The sequence below is a fragment of the Cantharellus anzutake genome, assembly GCF_015039405.1.
Source record: "Cantharellus anzutake strain C23 chromosome Unknown EI90scaffold_17, whole genome shotgun sequence".
Classification (NCBI taxonomy): domain Eukaryota; kingdom Fungi; phylum Basidiomycota; class Agaricomycetes; order Cantharellales; family Hydnaceae; genus Cantharellus; species Cantharellus anzutake.
In genome coordinates this window covers 1068364-1087487 of record NW_024066967.1, presented here as the reverse complement: position 1 = coordinate 1087487, position 19124 = coordinate 1068364, and the positions used below count along the sequence as shown (strand labels likewise).

Sequence of the window (19124 nt, the reverse complement as noted above, 5' to 3'; positions counted from 1 at the left end):
AGTTCAACTTCCAAGTTCGGACTTTCCAGACTTACATCGGACCTTGCAACTATTGCATTGCTCCATTCAATTCCGCTATACTCCCTCATTCCTATTTGGGCTGCTGCTTCCTTTCTATTCAGTCAGCTAGCCATTCCCCACTCCCAACCTCCTTCCTTCCTCCTTGGGCCTTGGCCCTTCACTCCTCCTTTGGGAAACACCATTGAGTCAAACCCTTGACCCTCGGTGTTGTTCCTCCTTCCAGCTCCCTTTGTCTCCTTTCGGAGTACCCTTGCTCCTTTTGATTCTGGACCCCTCCTTATATACAATGTACATAGTAACTTGTAACCTCAGTCCGAAATCGACCTGAATTCCCCCCAAGAGAGTCCTTCCACGCTAAGTCTCCAGTTCCCCTCTGGAATCGTCCACCCTTGCCCAGTTCTAACACATAGGGCTAGACTGGCCTCTGAGGTTAGCATGGCCTGGGCTGTGAACATGCATCCATCTCCTTTTGTTTCCTCTACTCGACAAAACCTCGTGACTTGGGGATTCTCGATCTTGACCTGTAGCCTGTAGAGGCTACCACTTAGGTAAGCCCGTGAGACGAGCTTTCCAGACCGTGAATCCACAATGTCAGCGGAATTGGAGGGGAAGGTTGTTTGGAGCCCAACACTTGCCAGCTGTCAGGTGGATAAGAGATTTTCGCTAATGTCGGGTACGTGGAGGACTTTGGTGAATCTGCCAGGACTAGACTGATTTCCAATAAAGGTTCAGATTTCAATGTCACCGATTCTGATTGCATTTATGTGTTTTTGGTTTGCCACCAGTATCCTTTTTGGGTGAGTCAGTTCCTGGTATGATGAGAAGATTGCACAGTCCAAGGCCATATGTGATGATGCCCCAGAGTCAACAACAAAGTGTGTGTGGGAGGGTGAGTTTGAGGCTACAAGAGCAGTTCCAGGTTTGGGGGCTTCTTGTGTGATATATATCATGTAACTCTCTCCTGAATCTTCCATCTCGGCCATTCTTGCCAATTGTCCCTTCCCTGGTTTCTTCCCCGATCTCCTTGGTTGTCCACTTCTGAATCTTGGACCTGTCCCTTCTGCTCCACCCCCTTCTGCTCCACCCCCTTCTGCTCCACCCCCTTCTGCTCCACCCCCTTCTGCTCCACCCCCTTCTGCTCCACCCCCTTCTGCTCCACCCCCTTCTGCTCCACCCCCTTCTGCTCCACCCCCTTCTGCTCCACCCCCTTCTGCTCCACCCCCTTCTGCTCCACCCCCTTCTGCTCCACCCCCTTCTGCTCCACCCCCTTCTGCCCAACACTGTTCAGCAGTGTGACCCTCCCTTTTGCAGTTACCACACACTAATTTGCTCCCTTCCTTAGGTTTTTGACCCAACTGACCCAAAGAAGCTTTCCCTTTTGGGTTCCTCTTTCCAACTTGGATTAGCATAGCTGTCTCCTGCTTATGCTTGAGTTTGCTCTCATGTACAAGTATGGCATCAATTGTGTCTTGTAGGGTAAGTTTGTCCTTGTTCAAAAGAATCTCTTGGATCATTTCCCACTCCTCAGGGAGTGCCATGAGTATTGCCATGGTTTGAATTTCCTCACTGATCGTGGTTCCAAGTGGGTCAAGTTTAATGAACAGTTCTTTTAGCTCCTGAATCTGGCTATAGATGTCCTTTTCAGGAAGCATGATGGTACAGAAGAGTTTCTTCATAAGGTAAAAGACCGATTTCGCGCCTTTTCCTTCAAATTTCTTCTTGATTTCTGTCCATGCTGTAGGAGCTTCTTTTATACCCTTAATGAGGAGTTTAACTTCCTCATCAACAGATATGACAAGCTGCAGTAATGCTGCTGAGTTTCCTTCTTTCCAGATTTGGAGTGGGGTTAATGTGGTTGCGGGTTGTGGGGCAGGAGTAGTGGGAGGAGTGTTTCCTGAACCTGTGCCAGTAGCGGCAGGTGTAGTGGTGGGTGCAGATGCAGGTGGAGAGGATGAGGGTTTGGTTATTGAGCCATCAACATATTCCAGTAGGTGGTGATTTTCAAGAACTAACTCGATCATTGATTTCCAAGTCCCATAGTTGGAGCCATCAGCTCATAGCCGGTCATTTTCAAAGATTCTAGTATTGACTTCATGGGAAATGGTTGTCATGGTTGTTACTGGGTTGATGGGAGTCCTTTTTAATATAAAATTATAGAGCTTCTGGGCTCATAACCTAACGGAGGGCTATAATAATGTACTCAGTCTCCATAGTGAGAACTGATATTATTAGCATTCTAACCTATAATAATGTACTGGTTGGAATGAGTTACTAAGTTATGAGGAATGTCAAAGAGGAAACTGACCTCAGTCTCCATAGCGAGAACTGAGGAAAAAAGAAAACAATCCCAAATAACGAGAAACTATACATTCGCGATCACGAGGACCGTGTGTCACATGCGGGTCATGTGCGCTTGCTGGTGAGTCATGGGTTGTTGCCTCACAACAGATGGTCAAGGAAAACACGCAAAATTCTTCGTTCAATGGTCAAACGGTTCCACAAGTTGGGAGCCTTGGAGCTTACTGCGCAGAAAGGCACCTTTGAATGATTACTTAGATGTCTTAGGGGTAAGCAACATTACGAAATCATGATGGGAAACTACCCCAATATCAGACGTAACTGAACATATAAAAGGACTATCCATTGCGGCAATATCGATAGGTCTCGCTTGTAGCTCGACCAACCCCCCCATATCGACCCCCCCTGACCATGGACACGCCACTATGTTCAATCCACACTCGCATACCATCATCCCACCTAGGAGAGGATTCACTGCGAAAGTAAAACCCAGATTCACGATTGTACCCGGCATGGAATCAAAGGACTATGCAGCGGTATGCCGCCATCTTGCTATGATAGAGTCTGGTGGCACGATTACTGGCCCTGAACCGAACTTTTGGACGCAATGGGTGGAGGCTAACAACCTCACGGACGTGATTCTGAACGCGATCGAGTCTCACGCGCTCCATGCTCCCTATCTAGAAGCGCAAGCCATCTTAAATTCTGGCACGGTCATTGGTTCCCCTAGCAGGTTCACGCATCCACCACCCCCTCCTACATCTCCCTACCACAGCCGAGAGCGGGTGCCACCCCACTGCGGAGGTCCTTACACCAGACGCGGTGTGCACGGACGAAACAAATACCATAATGTTGGGACGAGGCCTACTGAACGACACACCGACAACACGGGACCTAGTGGTGGAACCCCAACTCCAACCCCGACTCCCTACCCATTCGCGAACACAGACAACGTGCCAATCGACCCCAACAATCTCTTTGTGAACGCGGAATATGTGCCATCGGTTGCCCCCCCAAACTTTGTAACGCTTCACTTTCAAGCACCATCGGCCATATGAATGACCTCTCAATGGCAACGCTACAGACGGAACACTCGGTCGACACCACCGAAGGAGCGGCTGAGGCGAGCTCTTCAGCTCCAAAGAACGACTAGACTTCGTCGTAAGTGCAGGTTCTGAATTTATTTTATCATTCCCTTTATCTTTAGTAGTATATACGACTTCTAACGACTAATCCCTAATTCGTAGATGCGAGTCACCAACGTCGCAGGAGGGCGACTGTAAGCGATAAGCGTAGAGAACCGTATATAAGCTAGAACCTCAGTAGATAGGAAAAGCAGAGATCTTGTATTTACACCCCTAGTGTAATATCGAGTTCGACTTTGGTTCAGCGACTTTCGATTACCCTAAGATTTCGTGAGTCCCTTAACCACCTGAACTCAATCGCCGGCCTCTGCCGACGTTAAGGTCCCTCACACGGAGCTCAAACTTAACACCGCTTGGTCCCACCAGCTCCGGTTCGTGTTCGTGAACTCTTGGGCGCCCTAAATGAACGAAGGTTCTGGGACCTATGAATGGATGGCATCTATGACTGTGGGCGCGAATAATACACGCAACCTCTTTTTCCGTGTATTTCATTTCACTGCATTGAAACATTCCTTGCTCCGTCGGCTGTTTATTTTGCTTGTTCTCGACTGTTGAGAAATGACCTTAAGGCCCAATATCTGGGGTATTTCTGGGAGCTCGACGGCACGTCCCCCCATCAGCCTGTTTGCCTTGCGCTGCGGTCCGCGAAGGCGCGTACGTTGTCAAAATGGCGTTGAACCCGACCCTCCCCACCGAGGACATTACCCTCTATGATTTTATGTTTAATCGTTCATTTGGGAACAATCCCTGGTTTTTGGATGCCATTACTGGTGAGGCTCGCACGGGTGCCGACCTCAAAGAGCGCGTCGACGCTCTAGCATTGGGTCTTCAAAAGCACTTGGGTCTTTCTTATGCGTCGACACGTCGTAATGATCCAAATTATACCGTTGGACCCGTATTCAGTCTTGTATCTACCAATGATGTTGACTTTGGCACTGTTATATGGGCCAGTCACCTCCTCGGCGCCACCGTCGCGCCAAGCAATGCCGGTGGTACTATTGACGAGCTTACCCACCAGCTACGTCTATCTGGTGCACAAGTTATCTTCGCTCACCCAACAACTCTTGAACGATCTTTGACGGCGGCTCATGCCGTGGGGATCAAGGATGAGTGTGTGATCGTCTTAGCCCGAGGGAGGTGGGTGGACCTCTACAGTGAAGGAGTGTAAGTGCGCCTGTATAACCCATTCAGTCTGCCATCTGACTCTTGTATCTTTAGCCACGTTGCAAAGACGTACACGGTCGATGATCGAGCAGAAGCCCTCTACACGATTGATGAACTAATCGGTGTTGGGAAGTCTGCGGCCAGTCAGGGAGCAATAATAAGACGAGCGCCGTTGAATTCGACACGGCCACGAGTTGCTTTCCTTTGTTTCAGTTCAGGAACCAGCAAGTATTCTCTCATGTCATTGTCAATCGTCCACTGATGGCCAACCATAGCTGGTCTTCCTAAGGCCGTGGTAATGCCCCACCGTGCTGTCATCGCCAACGTCCTTCAAGTTTCGGCTTTTACCATCCCGAGAGAATGCACCGCTCCAGGGGATAAATCCCTTGGTGTCATCCCGCTTTCACACATATACGGACTCCTAACACTCGTACATCTGTGCCCGTACCTTGGTATTACTTCCACGCTCTTCCAATCTCTTCCTCCATTCGAGAAGTTCTTGAACATTTTGGGGACTCTCAAAATTAGCCACCTGTTCCTCGCTCCTCCTCTTATCAACGCCTTTATCAAACACCCGGCCGCTCAGGGTCGCGACTTTTCCTACTTCAAATCGTGCTTGGTAGCTGCTGCACCCCTTGATGCTGAGCGGGAGATTGCCTTCAGAGCTCTCGCGGGTCCGGAGTTGGTCCTGGGACAGGTGTTTGGTATGACTGAGACTGGTACGTATGAGTTTGCATCTCTGGATCTCGCTTATCCAGTCACTCAGGCGGACTCACTGGGTTACCCGTCGGCGAGAAGCCAGTGTCGGGTTCTGTCGGTCGTTTACTTCCTCTAACTGACGCCAAAATCACGGACCCTGAAGGCAATGTGGTCGGAATTGGCAGGCGAGGAGAGCTGCGTATCAAAGGGCCACAACTCTGCTTGGGGTATTTGGACAACGAGAGCGCCACTGTGGAAGCCTTTGATAGCGGGGGATACCTGATGAGGTCGAGATGCGCGAGGGTGGTGATATCTTCGTCATGGATCGTCTCAAGCAGATCATTAAAACCAAGGTGCCTTCTGGTCCCATTAATCCTGAACTCGTCTGACCTTCTGATTGCACAGGGCTTTCAAATTAGTCCGGCTGAGCTCGAAGGTCACCTTTTCAAGCATCCATTTGTTAAGGATGTAGGCGTGGTCGGCAAGCCCGACGAATGCGCTGGAGAGCTCCCTGTAGCATTCGTCGTTTTGAGTGATGCTGGTCAAGAGGCATATAGATGGGGAAGTGGCGGGGTGAAGGACGCCATCAAGACTCATGTTCGTGAACACAAGGTCAACCCTTTCTGCCACTATGCCAGTCCTTGCTTTATTCACTTCGATCGTAGTCTGAATATAAATGGCTCGGCGACGTCATCTTCCTCGAGACTATCCCTAAACTTCCCAGTGGGAAAATCGTGGCTAGAGAGCTCAAAACAATGTTTTATCACGAAAAATCCACAAAGTAGTCAGATATGCTCTGTTGCTCCCTGGAGCACCCAAGAACAATGAGAGCAAGGTCCCCTGTTCTAAACGTCCATGCACTCCAGAAACCTAGAGCACCATGGAGCACCACAGTAACCTTGAAAATCACTCACATCAGGACAGAATAACCAATAGTTAGATGTGTGTTAAATTGGAACATTGTGAGGCATGGCTAGCATGTGTTTATCTTGTCATACTCTGCTTACTAGAGTACATACTCGCTTCTCTCATTGGACTCTGCACCGCATGACTAATCGTTGTTGTCCGAACTATTATCATCCAATATAAAACAATTTACAAGACACCCATTGGACACAGTAATGACCCATGCAAGAAAGGAAACAGCAGACAAAGAGGAAGAAAACAAGGCTTTGTATCAGTAGAAATTAAAGACTCGAGGGTGTGGATGGCCCAACATCCATTTAAGTAAGCTAACTACCAACGGGTAGTGAGGGTGTCAGGGCCACAACATATATGAACGTTGACATTATTGGCCCATGGCTCCCCAGGTGATCTGGTAACGGCGCGCGATAATGATGTGTACTATCAAGTCTTCTTGCTTCGTGCAAACCATGGTGCACAAAAGGGGATTTCAAAGCAGCAGAGGAAACATGGTGTCAAGCATACCATGAACTGGAGATAAAGAGAGGCTGGTCACCTGCCTAAAGTGGAGAACGCACTTGTAGACATAGGACAAGTTGCCTCTAATAGGTAAGTACACACAGTGGGAATTGGAGTTGCGTAAAAAACCATTTAAAAGATGGTAAAATACTATCATTTTTACTATGATTTGAATAATATTTTACCATCAAATCCATGGTCCTTTACCAGGATTCCATTACCACGCTTTTGAGGGTAAATGACCTATATTTTCTTTGTTTTTGACCACAATAATGATGGTAAACGGTCAATTTACCATGGTGCAGTTGGTAATTTACCTGCTCCGACTTGGTCATTTACGACATTTTTGATTGGTAAAAAACACAGCTATTTGTGGTCATTTCCGACCATTTTCGTGGTAATATACAGTGAAATCGAGACTACTTCTATCAGGTCGAATTACGAGAGACATGAATGAGAAAAAGAACCGATGGGGATTGATTTGAACAGCGAGCTAGAAATAAAGTACGACCCGAGCTTTGACTCAATCAAGCATGGTCCACGTAACCTAATGAAAATGCAAGAAGTCATGAGTCTGAGAGTAAGATGACAGAGGAACAAGCTTATGAGTAGCAGATGCAAAGCTCAACTCTTGCATGCAACACCGTGACGTACCATACAGGGCCTTGGCCTGAGATGGGCCAGGTTCATTGATTCGGGCTTTCTTCTGTCGTGGGGCTGTCATAATGGTGACCACGTTCCACCACAAGTGTGGCCTTTGGGCAATGCCATAATGGAGGCTGGGAAACTCTTGTTTGCCGTTGGATAATGAATTTCTAGGAAAAGCTATTATATCTCATTCATCAATGAGTTAGAGACACATAAAATTGCGAAAATTCATGTGAAAATGCGCAAAGACGCATAAAGATGCGTTGAAACATGCCCAGGTAGGAGGCCTTCATAGGATCACTGTTGGTGGAGCAGTACACTGAGTGTCCATGACCTTGCAGATTTATGAGTACTTGCCTCGGAAGGATGTTTGGGGGGAGGTTGGCTAGTTGCGGAGGGAGGAGAAGGTTGAATTGGGAGAAAATGAGCAGATCTAGGTGACGCGCGGGTTACCTTGCTTGCAAGGTCACTTTCCGGGTCCACAATTCATGGGAATCTTCACTTTCCCATGCCACCGTTCTGTGATCCCATTGGCTACTGCTGTTGTCTCGTGATCACCTCACATGTTTTTGAATGCGGAGTTGTCCGATTCCATGCTAGAGACAATTGATCATGATGACCCAGTCTTGCTACTGGGATCCGCAACGGATGTAGGATGTGGACTTGCTGTTTCCGATGACACTCCCAACCGACTGTTATCATTCGTAAAAGTCGAATCGTATCACAGCCAGAGCTCTGTGATAATGTTACATAAGCATTAAATGGCGTTAGCCCTCCTGTTGGTGGAGGTGCTAGATCGATGATGATCTGTCAGGTTGTTTGGCCTTGGGGCTTGATAATCTGTGAAACCATATGCCCCTGGTTGTTGACTGTCTTCGATTTCCCATCCTTCATTCTTATCCAGTACGTCCATTTTTCTGGGAACATTGGTATGACTCCTTGTTCTAAATTCCCCACTCGCATGGTCTAGCCTGACTAGCTACAAGCTAATACCCTTCAACAAGGTTTGTTATTTCAATGTACAAATACTTGGAAGTTTTCACCGATAACATTTCTTCTCTTTCTTTGAAAGGCAAAGTGACACTCTGTGATCCAACACTAAAGGGATCTGATCTGAGAAGCCCATCATGATGGAACTTTACCTTCTTAATATTTTGGGACCCTCTAACTAAGTGGCTCAGAATTTGAAGATACTAGATCCACACCTCCAACGGGTTATGATGGTGGACAAGGTCCTTGTTCCTCACACACCTGAAGGTTATACAGACGCGAGGGTAGCGGCAGCAATGCTTGAGTCCAAATCACGGAAAAGTTGTCTGAGCATTATACACAAAGATGGCTATCTTGGGCCAGAATTTGGACTCTAAAGTTTCACAAGAAAACATACCTATTCAAGACCATATGGTAGCATCCGGAAAATATCAAACCAAACCTTTGTGACATTATCATGAAGGATCCAATGTAGTCATTCTGCCTTCCAAATACGAGTTCACTCTTCCTGGTGCAACTGTTCAAGTGTCGTTCACTACTGTCTGCCATGTTATCGGATCATAAGAGGGCAAACGTGCAATGTTTTCGGCCAAGATCAACAAAATGATCATTTTGAGGAAACTGGAAAGATTGACGATGAAGGACTGAGGAAAGAATGGTTCTCCCTCTAAGCGCGCATTCCATGGTCCTTCTTTCTCACCCACTAAACGTCAATGCCTATAGATTTTTGACTGTGATGTGATACTCATGTAAAATATCCTCTCTACATTTATAATGAGCACGACTCTTCCCTGCAATTTAAATCCTTGTTCCCTTTGCTGCCACGGGTTCAAGCAAGGTCGTGGCTGCGAAAGCGGCCCTTCTAGTAGAGTGAACGATGTGTGAAGTAGTACGGAAATTGCCGAGAACAACATCGCCCGATCTCAGTCTAAGCACCATGCAGGACTCCAGCCTCTATGACTTCGTAACAATAACAGTATCTGCCCACTGCCCCTACCATGGAGGACATGTCTGGGAGGGGTTCTTGCTGTGGCCTCCCAGACTGCATCATCAGGTGCCATCTTCAGCTTGCTGACCTCAGTGCGATCGATGCACTTAGAGTTTTTCCAGAGAGGGAGACAACTGGATCTGATGCCCACGAAAGCCCAGAGAACGGTTCACTCGGTTTTTCCTATGATTTACAACACCCCTTGCACACGATGAGACAGCCAGCGGCCCCGACCCAGTTGACTCGCTTAGAAGCACATCGAAATTTTACTACATCTTTATGTGCCGGCTTCCATACTCGGGGCTCCTCACAACAAGAAACATATTCCCAACGATCTCATTGTCATAAGATTGCGATCTATTGTACAACAAGCCCCATCAACAGATCATCAAGCCTTTCCCGGAAATTATGCCTCGCTGGGGAAAGTCATGGACTGTTGGGGGAGGCGACAAGTTCTCCACCTTGTGGGCCCAAGAACGGCGAACCAAGTACAGGGGCTCATCCTTTGTCCGGGTAGGAGCGCCTAAAATTTTGTAACTTCCACTATTGAGCTGACCTTCACTGCTGGTACGAAGTCGCGGTGGACTCAAATCCCCAAGTACGTCGCGAAATCCTGCTTGTGAGAAGGGTTTGTTACAGCGAGCTTCATGAAATACTCAAATGTGTCGTTCCCAGGACTCTTTGGAACAAGCATGCCCATGCGGCATCTTCTTGCCCTTGTTTCGGACAGCAGCGCTTATATGGACGCAACCTCTTTCACCAAGCTCTCCGACACCACTCAAATTATCGCACTCACATCGGTCTCATCAGTCAGCTGTGGCCACTTCCCATTATCCGCACACCTGAACTCTGTATAATATGTCGCAGCTCGAATACCATGAATTGAGTGGTAATTTACGAATTGAGGAGTCTGGTATTTAACTTCGCGAACGTATATTGTAATTTACCATGATAAAAATACCACGAAAATTGTGGTAAATGGTGAAAAACCAGACAAAAAGTAGTTTTTTACGGGGCTTTACTTCCCACAGTGTACAATTGTAAGGATTCAGCCGACAATTAATTGTCAGTGGCAGGCGGGTGAAGTCATGGAGGGAGCAGGACATGGACGTCAGCTCCCCCTGATTAGCCGGTAATATCGATCATGAGAATCACACCACGCGCAATGGACACGACTACGGTGATATTCAATACAACGTGCGAGACTCAGTTCATTTACCTTATATCGTTCCTGGCTACGTCATGTTCAATTATTAACCTAGCGAATCCTTGGAGTCGAACTCGGGGCGGCAACGCATACTTCTTCCACAGAGTGGCGGGAGTGAAGACATAAATGTGAACGTACGACTAGGGTACATCATTACTCAGTGCACCAGCGAGGAGGGCTACAATATGTATCACACGAGAAACAAAACTAAGGGTCATGAAGGGAGAGGAGAAATGATGGATGGAAACAATCGAGAAAACAGAGACAAAACAAGTGGGATAACGGATTAAAAAAGAGGGATTTTCACTGCACCTAGATCCTGTATTTCAAAAAAAATGTAGCAAACAACCATGAGTTTAGGAATCCCAGACGGGTCCGTGACAGTGAATACCACGGGAGTTGCAACCCCGTATGGTATCAGCAGTGCCCTTCGGATTGGAAGTGATGAAAACGACTTCAAGGTTGTTTTTGCGAACGATGGACTCGATAAGGTTAATCATGTCTGGCCTACCCTTGACGCGGGTGTCCCAGATGGTGATAACTTCGTCGTAATAACCCTCAGGTTCATCCTGGAAGGCCTCACGAAGATCGGGAAGGACTGTCGTGCCGTACGTGGGTTCGATGTTACTACAGGAAATAGCGTAAATGACCGGGGACTTGAGCTATATCGCAATATTACACATACCCAGATATCCAGAGCATATGCCACTTGCTCTTAGGATCCCGTTGAATGAAGATGGACAATGCGACACCAATGGCCGAGCCCGTCACGACGTACAGGCCACTTCGGAAGAACGATGTCATAAGGGGAAGACCGGTGAACTTATACATGCGGGTCCACAAGTGCGTTGGGGGATCCGCAATGAGGCCACGGGTGAAGTCTCCTTGACCAACAACGCACATGTAGTGTTCGTTTGAATCCGAACTTTTACTAGTAATCCCGAAAGCGTGGTTCTCCTTGAAGGGACTGCGAGATACCGACCAAACAAACCTGGATGGTATCCGCCTTTGAAGCGAAGCAAGATGACGGCGTTGGAAAGGACTTCCGCACTGACCGGAACCTTACGATAGGTGAACCAGGGCCCGAAAATGAGAACGGATAAGCTCGCGGCAATATAAATGTCTGGCTTGCGATACAGGCGGCGGGCTAAGAACCGGTGAGTCTCAATGTCCCAAGTATCGGAAAGACCGACCAGAATCCAAAGGATCCCAAGGCCGATCCATCCGGCATAACGATGGATATTCTCGAAGACGTTGTGATGATGTTCACGTAGTGACGGCCAGGCGCTGGCGCACACGCCGACAAGGATGAAAGATGCAAGGAACACAAAGACCAAAAGTGTGGGGTGGACGAGATTATCCCCTTTGCGATATAACTCGATCATGGTAGCGATAAGCCATAAGGTACCCGCGAATGCCATTCCTGAGTGGACACCACCAATGTTGAGTAGGAAGGTGCAATGCCGTTTCGGAACCAAAATGGTGGCCAACGCTTGAATAAGAAGAGTAAGGTAGTATAGAGGCACCGGACAAAGACCTCGCTACGAGCGCACAACGCTGCCATGATTAGAGAGAGGGAGAAAGTGGCACTCCATTCCTGCCCAATTTTCCACTTGTGAGCGAGCGTGAACCCAATGCCGATGGCATTGGGGATGAAGATAACGATGAACATGCATCGGTATAACGAGAACCACTCTTTGAGCGCTAGGCCACGATTATCCGCAACATCTGCTTTCTTCTCTCTGAAGAGTTTGGCTTGCTCCGTATGAAGGTACGCCTATTATCGGCTTCCCTTTCACTGTGTCGACTCATGACCAAGGCTAAACCTTTTTCAATATCGGTGCCATTTGCCTCGGGTTGACCGCGTCGCTGAACGACTTTTTGTCCTCTAGAAGCGGAACCTGGTCCTCGCCTAATGTATCATCAGAGGAGACTGACTTCCGGGAGGGCAACTCGACAGGGTCTTCTTGATCGCAACAGGTTTTGCGAATTGGACGACAGGAGATTGACCAAACATTGTCTTGAGCTCTCTAGCCAATATTTTCCCACTGGGAAGTTTAGGGATAGTCTCGAGGAAGATGACGTCGCCGAGCCATTTATATTCAGACTACGATCGAAGTGAATAAAGCAAGGACTGGCTGGCATAGAGTTAGAAAGGGCTAACCTTGTGTTCACGAACATGAGTCTTGATGGCTTCCTTCACCCCACCACTTCCCCATCTATATGCCTCTTGACCAGCATCACTCAATACGACGAATGCTACGGGGACCTCTCCAGCGCGTTCATCGGGCTTGCCGACCACGCCTACATCCTTAACAAATGGATGCTTGAGAAGGTGACCTTCGAGCTCAGCCGGACTAATTTGAAATCCCTGTGTAATCAAAAGATCAGACGAGTTCAGGATTGATGAGGACCAGAAGGCACCTTGGTTTTAATGATCTGCTTTAGACGATCCATGACGAAGATATCACCACCCTCACGCATCTCGACCTCATCGCCACTTAGCAGGTATCCCTCGCTATCAAAGGCTTCCACAGTGGCTCTCTCGTTGTCCAAATACCCCAAGCAGAGTTGTGGCCCTTTGATACGCAGCTCTCCTCGCCTGCCAATTCCGACCACATTGCCTTCAGGGTCCGTGATTTTGGCGTCGGTTAGGGGAAGTAAACGACCGACAGAACCCGACACTGGCTTCTCGCCGACGGGCAACCCAGTAATAAGACCGGCTGAGTGACTGGATAAGCGAGGTCCAGAGATGCAAACTCATACACACGTACCGTCTCAGTCATACCAAACACCTGTCCCAGGACCAACTCCGGACCCGCGAGCGCCTTGAAAGCAATCTCCCGCTCAGCATCAAGGGGTGCAGCAGCTACCAAGCACGATTTGAAGTAGGAAAAGTCGCGGCCCTGAGCGGCCGGGTGCCTGATAAAGGCATTGATAAGAGGAGGAGCGAGGAACAGGTGGTTGATCTTGAGAGCCCCACAATGTTCAAGAACTTCTCGAATGGAGGAAGAGATTGGAAGAGTGTGGAAGTAATACCAAGGTACGGGCACAGGTGCACGAGTGTTAGGAGTCCGTACATGTGTGAAAGCGGGATGACACCGAGGGATTTATCCCCTGGAGCGGCGCGTTCTCTCGGGATGGCAGAAGCTGAAACTTGAAGGACGTTGGCGATGACGGCACGGTGGGGCACTACCACGGCCTTAGGAAGACCAGCTATGGTTGACCATCAGTGGAGGATCGACAATGACATGAGAAAATACTTGCTAGTTCCTGAACTGAAACAAAGGAAAGCAACTCTGGCCGTGTCGAATTCAACGGCGCTCGTCTTATTGTTGCTCCTTGACTGGCCGCGGCCTCCCAACACCGATTAGTTCATCAATCGTGTAGAGGGCTTCTGCTTGATCATCAACACTGTACGTCTTTGCAACGTGGCTAAAGGTACAAAAGTCAGATGACAGACTGGATGGGTTATACGGGCGTACTTACACTCCTTCACTGTAGAGGTCCACCCACCTCCCTCGGGCTAAGACGATCACACACTCATCCTTGATCCCCACGGCGCGAGCCGCCGTCAAAGATCGTTCAAGAGTTGTTGGGTGAGCGAAGATAACTTGTGCACCAGATAGACGTAGCTGGTGGGTAAGCTCGTCAACAGTACCACCGCATTGCTTGGCGCGACGGTGGCGCCGAGGAGGTGACTGGCCCAGATAACAGTGCCAAAGTCAACATCATTGGTAGACACAAGACTGACTACGGGTCCAATGGTATAATTGGGATCATTACGACGTGTCGATGCATAAGAAAGACCCAAGTGCTTTTGAAGACCCAATGCTAGAGCGTTGACACGTTCTTTGAGATCGGTGCCCGTGCGAGCATCACCAGTAATGGCATCCAGAAACCAGGGATTGTTCCCAAATGGACGATTGAACATAAAATCATAGAGGGTAATGTCCTCAGTGGGGAGGGTCGGGTTCAACGCCATTTTGACGACGTACGCGCCTTCGCGGACCGCAGCGCGAGGCAAACAGGCTGGTGGGGAGGGGGTGTGCCGGAGAACTCCCAGAAACCCCCAAAATACTGGGCCTTAAGGTCATTTCTCAACAGTTGAGAACAAGCAAAATAAACAGCAGGAATGTTTGAATGCAGCGAAATGAAATACACGGAAAAATAGGTTGCGTGTGTTATTCGCGCCCCACAGTCATAGATGCCATCCATTCATAGGTCCCAGATCCTTCATTTTTATTTAGAGCGCGCAAGAGTTCACGAACACGAACCAGAGAGTTGGTGAGAAGGAATGATTGCCAAACGATTGTAAGCCGGCAATGTCCGTGGGAAATGGCTGTCCCCGACGCGTCGTGTATTCCAGTTGCCGAACTCCGCCAAACAGTCCCAAAAAGCTGGACTTGGATTATCGCATCCCGTAACGAAACCGCACCCTTTGGGGGGGCGGAGAAATCGGATGGAGCGAGTGTCAGCATATAGAGCGCCGCAGAGGCCGCAACTGGCAACTGGCAGTGTCTAGAAGTCTGAAGACAAGAACAAATTACTTATTGTGAGTATGTCCCTCGGTGCAATGTGAGGCCTCCTTTTTCATAGGGGCAAATTAGTGCTCACACCCATGCATACAAAGAATTGTAGTTTCATAACTCCTGGGCGATCCGCGTGAGGACATGTCAATGAACTTAGTTCCCATTCCATACTGTGATTTTCTGGAAGCGAAGAAGCGGGGATCAACACTAAGAGATCAACACTGACGCCCATCACCCCGTACATAAATCGGTCCGACTTCCAAGATTCATTGACGGACGTATGTTTCGATGCAGCGCCCTATTGTTATGAGGCATGACAGTTCTTGGGGCGGACGCGGGTATGACTCCCATCCATCACTTGCGAATGACGCAGGCCAAGTCCCCTACTTATTTTTTCTCCTGATCGGCACCAGCGCGTTGTCTCTATGCGCCTTCGGAAGACACGGAAATACGTACATAATACATAGTGTGTGGGAAATTGACCCTATAGTAGTCGGTGTCGACTTCCGGCAAATGTGTCCAATGGGCAATGAATTGATCAGGTAGAACTGTGTTGGATCCCCAATGTAGATGACAGTCTACTGTCACCGAACACTAATCGACGGGGCTCGTCAGACGAGAGGCTGTCGGGAGAACTCGGCAACTAATTAAGGGCTGGGAAAATCCCTTTGCAACGGAACACGGATCATGAAATTCAATATATTGATGTGTTGCGTCGGCACTTCGCAGATTGGCAGAGCCGATTCCGTCCCGGGCTGTCAGAACCTATTCAAACTGCCCGATTAGACGCCTGGATGCGTGGCAATTCCGACCGCACTGCGCGGTCGCAATGAAGGCTGAATGAAAGGTCGGTATGTGTTGAGTCAGACGCATTGGTGGGAAGACGTCACCCTAGGCGCAGGGTCGGCTATTTACCTCCTGTGCGAGGCATAAAACAAGTTGGACAACTAAAAAAATTAACTGTTGAGGTGTGGGATGATGGGGGTCAATTTTCGCACATTTATGTTGTCCCACGATTTCCACATGGAGCTGTGCTTGCGCTGTCGTGAAACACGCGGCAACAACTGCAGTGCGATACGCATTTTCCCGCGGTGGACCAGCCCCCACTTTGGGGGCTTCGCCTCTCCCTATTGACAATTTCGCGAAGTGCCAATTCGATGCTCGACTTGGGCATCGAGGATTACGTGATGATTGGCACAACATCGCTGATCGGGGGAACTACACGACTACCACACGCTCGCTGGGCTCGACCCCCGGGGTCAATTAGGCAAGACTCCTCATTACTCATGGACCTGGTCTCACTGTTTCCAGTTTATGACCTGCTTACCGTTGGACACACTCGCTCCCATCATTGTGCTTCTCACGTTCTCTGGTATCCTTCCTTACTCTGTATCGACCCAATGCGGGGAAGTGCATTCGTTTGCGCCGTTCTCATTCTGTCGCTCATTGACTTGAGGATGTGTCTCCGGGCGCATTTCTGGCTCTTTGCCTGATATCATTCCGACAATGTTCCATTCTTTGAACTTTTTTGCATTTGGTCCTTCTGGAGGATAGGGGGGCTTTTAGTCTCATCAAGCATTCCAGTTTCGACGCACCAGATCGGCTTGTGGCCAACGACTCGGATAGCTGCCGTATTTTGCCCCTCAGTGACCATGCACCCCGCTTTCTATGTAGTCATTTCTATCATTTCGACCTACTGTTAGAGTTTGGACCTTTGCACGTTGTCGAGCTTTTCCGGAGTGATATATTTGATTGGCCCTCTCAATTGGACGCGGAGTCGTGCAGACCCTTCTCTTCGACGTACTCGTCATCGGGAGCCACGTTGGAGAGGGAAGAAGGAGAGGAGGTTTGTGCGGCCGCTGGAATCTTCTTGTTTCTGCTTGGGATGGCTTTGAATCGGCTCTTGATCCAGACAAGGTGCACCGGATTGTGTTCATTGCTAGTTCGGACAACTTCCCTTATAGGGCTGGGTTGATCATCTTGGGAAATTCACAGTTCGTTTAAGGGGTTGTTTGAATCATGCAATTTTAGTTCCCGGCGATCCAAGGGCTGTCACCACGCTCTGCCCAGCATCAGGAATGGTTGGAAATTGACCTCGAAACACGTGCTTGTGCTGAAAATTTTACCTTAGCTGACGGTTCCTCTCTCATCTGGTCCGACACCGAGGATCCAGTCCACCCGACTCTACCCCAGACAGCATCATGTATGGATGTTTCCCTCTTGTACGCACGGTGTAGAGAGCTAGGAAAGCCACACTGCCACCACCAATGGGGCCCGCGGGATAACAAGACAGAGTTCACACGCACTGGCCCAATGCTGGCCACACAGCTTAATAGTGTTGACTCTAGTAGGAATGCCGCCTATATCCGGAGCGCTTCCCGAGTCTTTTGGATCTTTGTCACATCGGAATGTGAGAAGTTGTCGATCATGCTTAACAGAGGCTGGTCATCTGCCTAGATTGCAAGTTAAGGTTCGGGCCCCATGCATCCAGACCCCCATCTCTGGGGGGGCGAGCTAGATGGCCTAGGCTGGGAAGAATTCTGTGCAAGCTTATTGGCCCATCTGGTTGCTCGTTAATCTGATGTCAAGCCTGAGGCACTCCATTCCCAGGACACTGACCAGTAATTTTCTTTGCTCTTCGCTTCAATCTCTGCGATATCGCCACGACCTGATGTCTTTCTTAGTTGCCGTGTATTAGAACACCTTCTCTCGCCCACATAAATCCAATACTATTTGTCTAATCGATGGATTGTGCCCAGTCTTGTTCGCAATCGAGGATTCCCCGTAGGATCATTAGCCCTGAAAAAAATGTCGATTCTGAGTATGTAGTTGACCGTCATAATGAGATGAACACATAGGGTTCACGCTGCGTCGAGCAGCACATATATATTTGTTCATTCGAACAGATCCAGTAGGCTAGGTGCTCTAATCGTTGTGTAAAGGTAAGTCTCATTATCTAAGCTCTGACCTATCACTCAGGATACTTTATGGAGGAAGGAATAGGTGAAAGGCAGCTGCGCGCCTAGTGAAAGTGCCGACCGGGCGTGGGAACGATGCTCGGTGTTTGACGAACATCACGACCAACTCAGCAACTGCTTGCAAAAATGTCAACGCCTCAGTTCTCTCATCCATTTACTCTGGAAGAAGCCATGCAGTTCGAAGTGGGACTCATTACAGGAGGTCGCAGCATCTATCTGAGTTTGGATGAAAGGCAACCCGTCTAATTTTTGTTGTTGGAAAGGTCATCAGAAATTGCGAGGCTAGAGAATTCTCTGCAACATCTTTTCACTACGCAAGAACAACTGGAAGAGGCAATCGGATGGGAGACAGAACCCGATCCGGACCTTCTAGGGGCACTCCAGGACAACAGGGTGGTTATGTAAATTTTCACTATCCCATACTAAACTACCGTGTTGACTTGCTGCATATTTTGCGTGTAGTGCATCGCAAACCGAACGCATCGGTATTCTAAGAGTAGCTTTGGAGAGAAAAGGCCTCGCCTCGGCAAACAACCCGCATTACGATCAGAATATCCCACCATCGGAAGGTGAAAACCGCGATCCCGACATTGGAGTGTTTCTGTGAAAATCAAGGAGTTAACGTGGTTGCCCCCGATGATGGATCCTATAGTGGTTTGATGAATGAACACACGTGGGGACTTTCATACAGGTCTTCAGAATGTAGCAGAAAATGAATCATTGGCAATATATGTAATGCATGGCACCCGATATATGCAGGGAAATTTCTTGGACCGCGAGCTTGCCCATGCCGATGGTCTCCCCAGACATGCAGGACCTGAGCCAGATGCATGGCGTGTCGCTACTTCAGCTTTCAATGAGGGAAAGAGACGCAGCAACCTCTATTTCTTCAGCGCCAATCGGCAGGGGATTCTCAGCAACGTTCGAGATAAATTCACATAGCTGTATACATGTATAATAGGGGAAAAGAAGTCGCTATCACCTTGTTCGCTGTGTGTGAAGACCCTCTGGAACGGCAATATGGAAATGCTA

The 19124-nt window shown here is 48.7% G+C and overlaps 6 protein-coding genes across 6 annotated transcripts; 3 read left to right on the top strand and 3 right to left on the bottom strand.

The window, feature by feature from the left end:
* Positions 1–3724: 3724 nt before the first annotated feature.
* On the top strand, positions 3725–6435 carry EI90DRAFT_3280444 (uncharacterized protein). The gene is made up of 7 exons (XM_039066761.1): positions 3725–4628; positions 4683–4852; positions 4904–5347; positions 5395–5630; positions 5663–5680; positions 5733–5939; positions 5993–6435. Exons 1-7 carry the CDS (start codon positions 4132–4134, stop codon positions 6110–6112), a joined length of 1692 nt encoding a protein of 563 aa, XP_038917621.1. The 5' UTR covers positions 3725–4131; the 3' UTR covers positions 6113–6435.
* Positions 6436–9311: 2876 nt separating this feature from the next.
* EI90DRAFT_3052576 (uncharacterized protein) lies at positions 9312–9987 on the top strand. Its single transcript, XM_039059958.1, has one exon. The coding sequence runs from the start codon at positions 9386–9388 to the stop codon at positions 9890–9892; it is 507 nt and encodes a 168-aa protein (XP_038917620.1). The 5' UTR covers positions 9312–9385; the 3' UTR covers positions 9893–9987.
* A 707-nt stretch (positions 9988–10694) lies between these two features.
* On the bottom strand, positions 10695–12667 carry EI90DRAFT_3052574 (uncharacterized protein). Its single transcript, XM_039059957.1, has 6 exons — positions 12561–12667; positions 12445–12534; positions 12074–12341; positions 11561–12005; positions 11268–11513; positions 10695–11209 (listed from the first exon to the last, which is right to left on the bottom strand). Exons 1-6 carry the CDS (start codon positions 12597–12599, stop codon positions 10939–10941), a joined length of 1359 nt encoding a protein of 452 aa, XP_038917619.1. The 5' UTR covers positions 12600–12667; the 3' UTR covers positions 10695–10938.
* Positions 12594–14623, bottom strand: EI90DRAFT_3052573 (uncharacterized protein). The gene is made up of 8 exons (XM_039059956.1): positions 14244–14623; positions 14072–14217; positions 13950–14017; positions 13622–13798; positions 13353–13577; positions 13073–13305; positions 12732–12953; positions 12594–12689 (listed from the first exon to the last, which is right to left on the bottom strand). Exons 1-7 carry the CDS (start codon positions 14565–14567, stop codon positions 12732–12734), a joined length of 1395 nt encoding a protein of 464 aa, XP_038917618.1. The 5' UTR covers positions 14568–14623; the 3' UTR covers positions 12594–12689.
* Positions 14624–16109: 1486 nt separating this feature from the next.
* Positions 16110–16329, bottom strand: EI90DRAFT_3052570 (uncharacterized protein). Its single transcript, XM_039059955.1, has one exon. It carries the CDS (start codon positions 16286–16288, stop codon positions 16115–16117), a length of 174 nt encoding a protein of 57 aa, XP_038917617.1. The 5' UTR covers positions 16289–16329; the 3' UTR covers positions 16110–16114.
* Positions 16330–18218: 1889 nt separating this feature from the next.
* EI90DRAFT_2971089 (uncharacterized protein) lies at positions 18219–18841 on the top strand (the record flags this gene model as incomplete). The annotated part of the gene is made up of 3 exons (XM_039055712.1): positions 18219–18294; positions 18364–18493; positions 18555–18841. The coding sequence occupies 3 exons, from the start codon at positions 18219–18221 to the stop codon at positions 18697–18699; spliced, it is 351 nt and encodes a 116-aa protein (XP_038917616.1). The 3' UTR covers positions 18700–18841.
* Between the last annotated feature and the right edge of the window lie 283 nt (positions 18842–19124).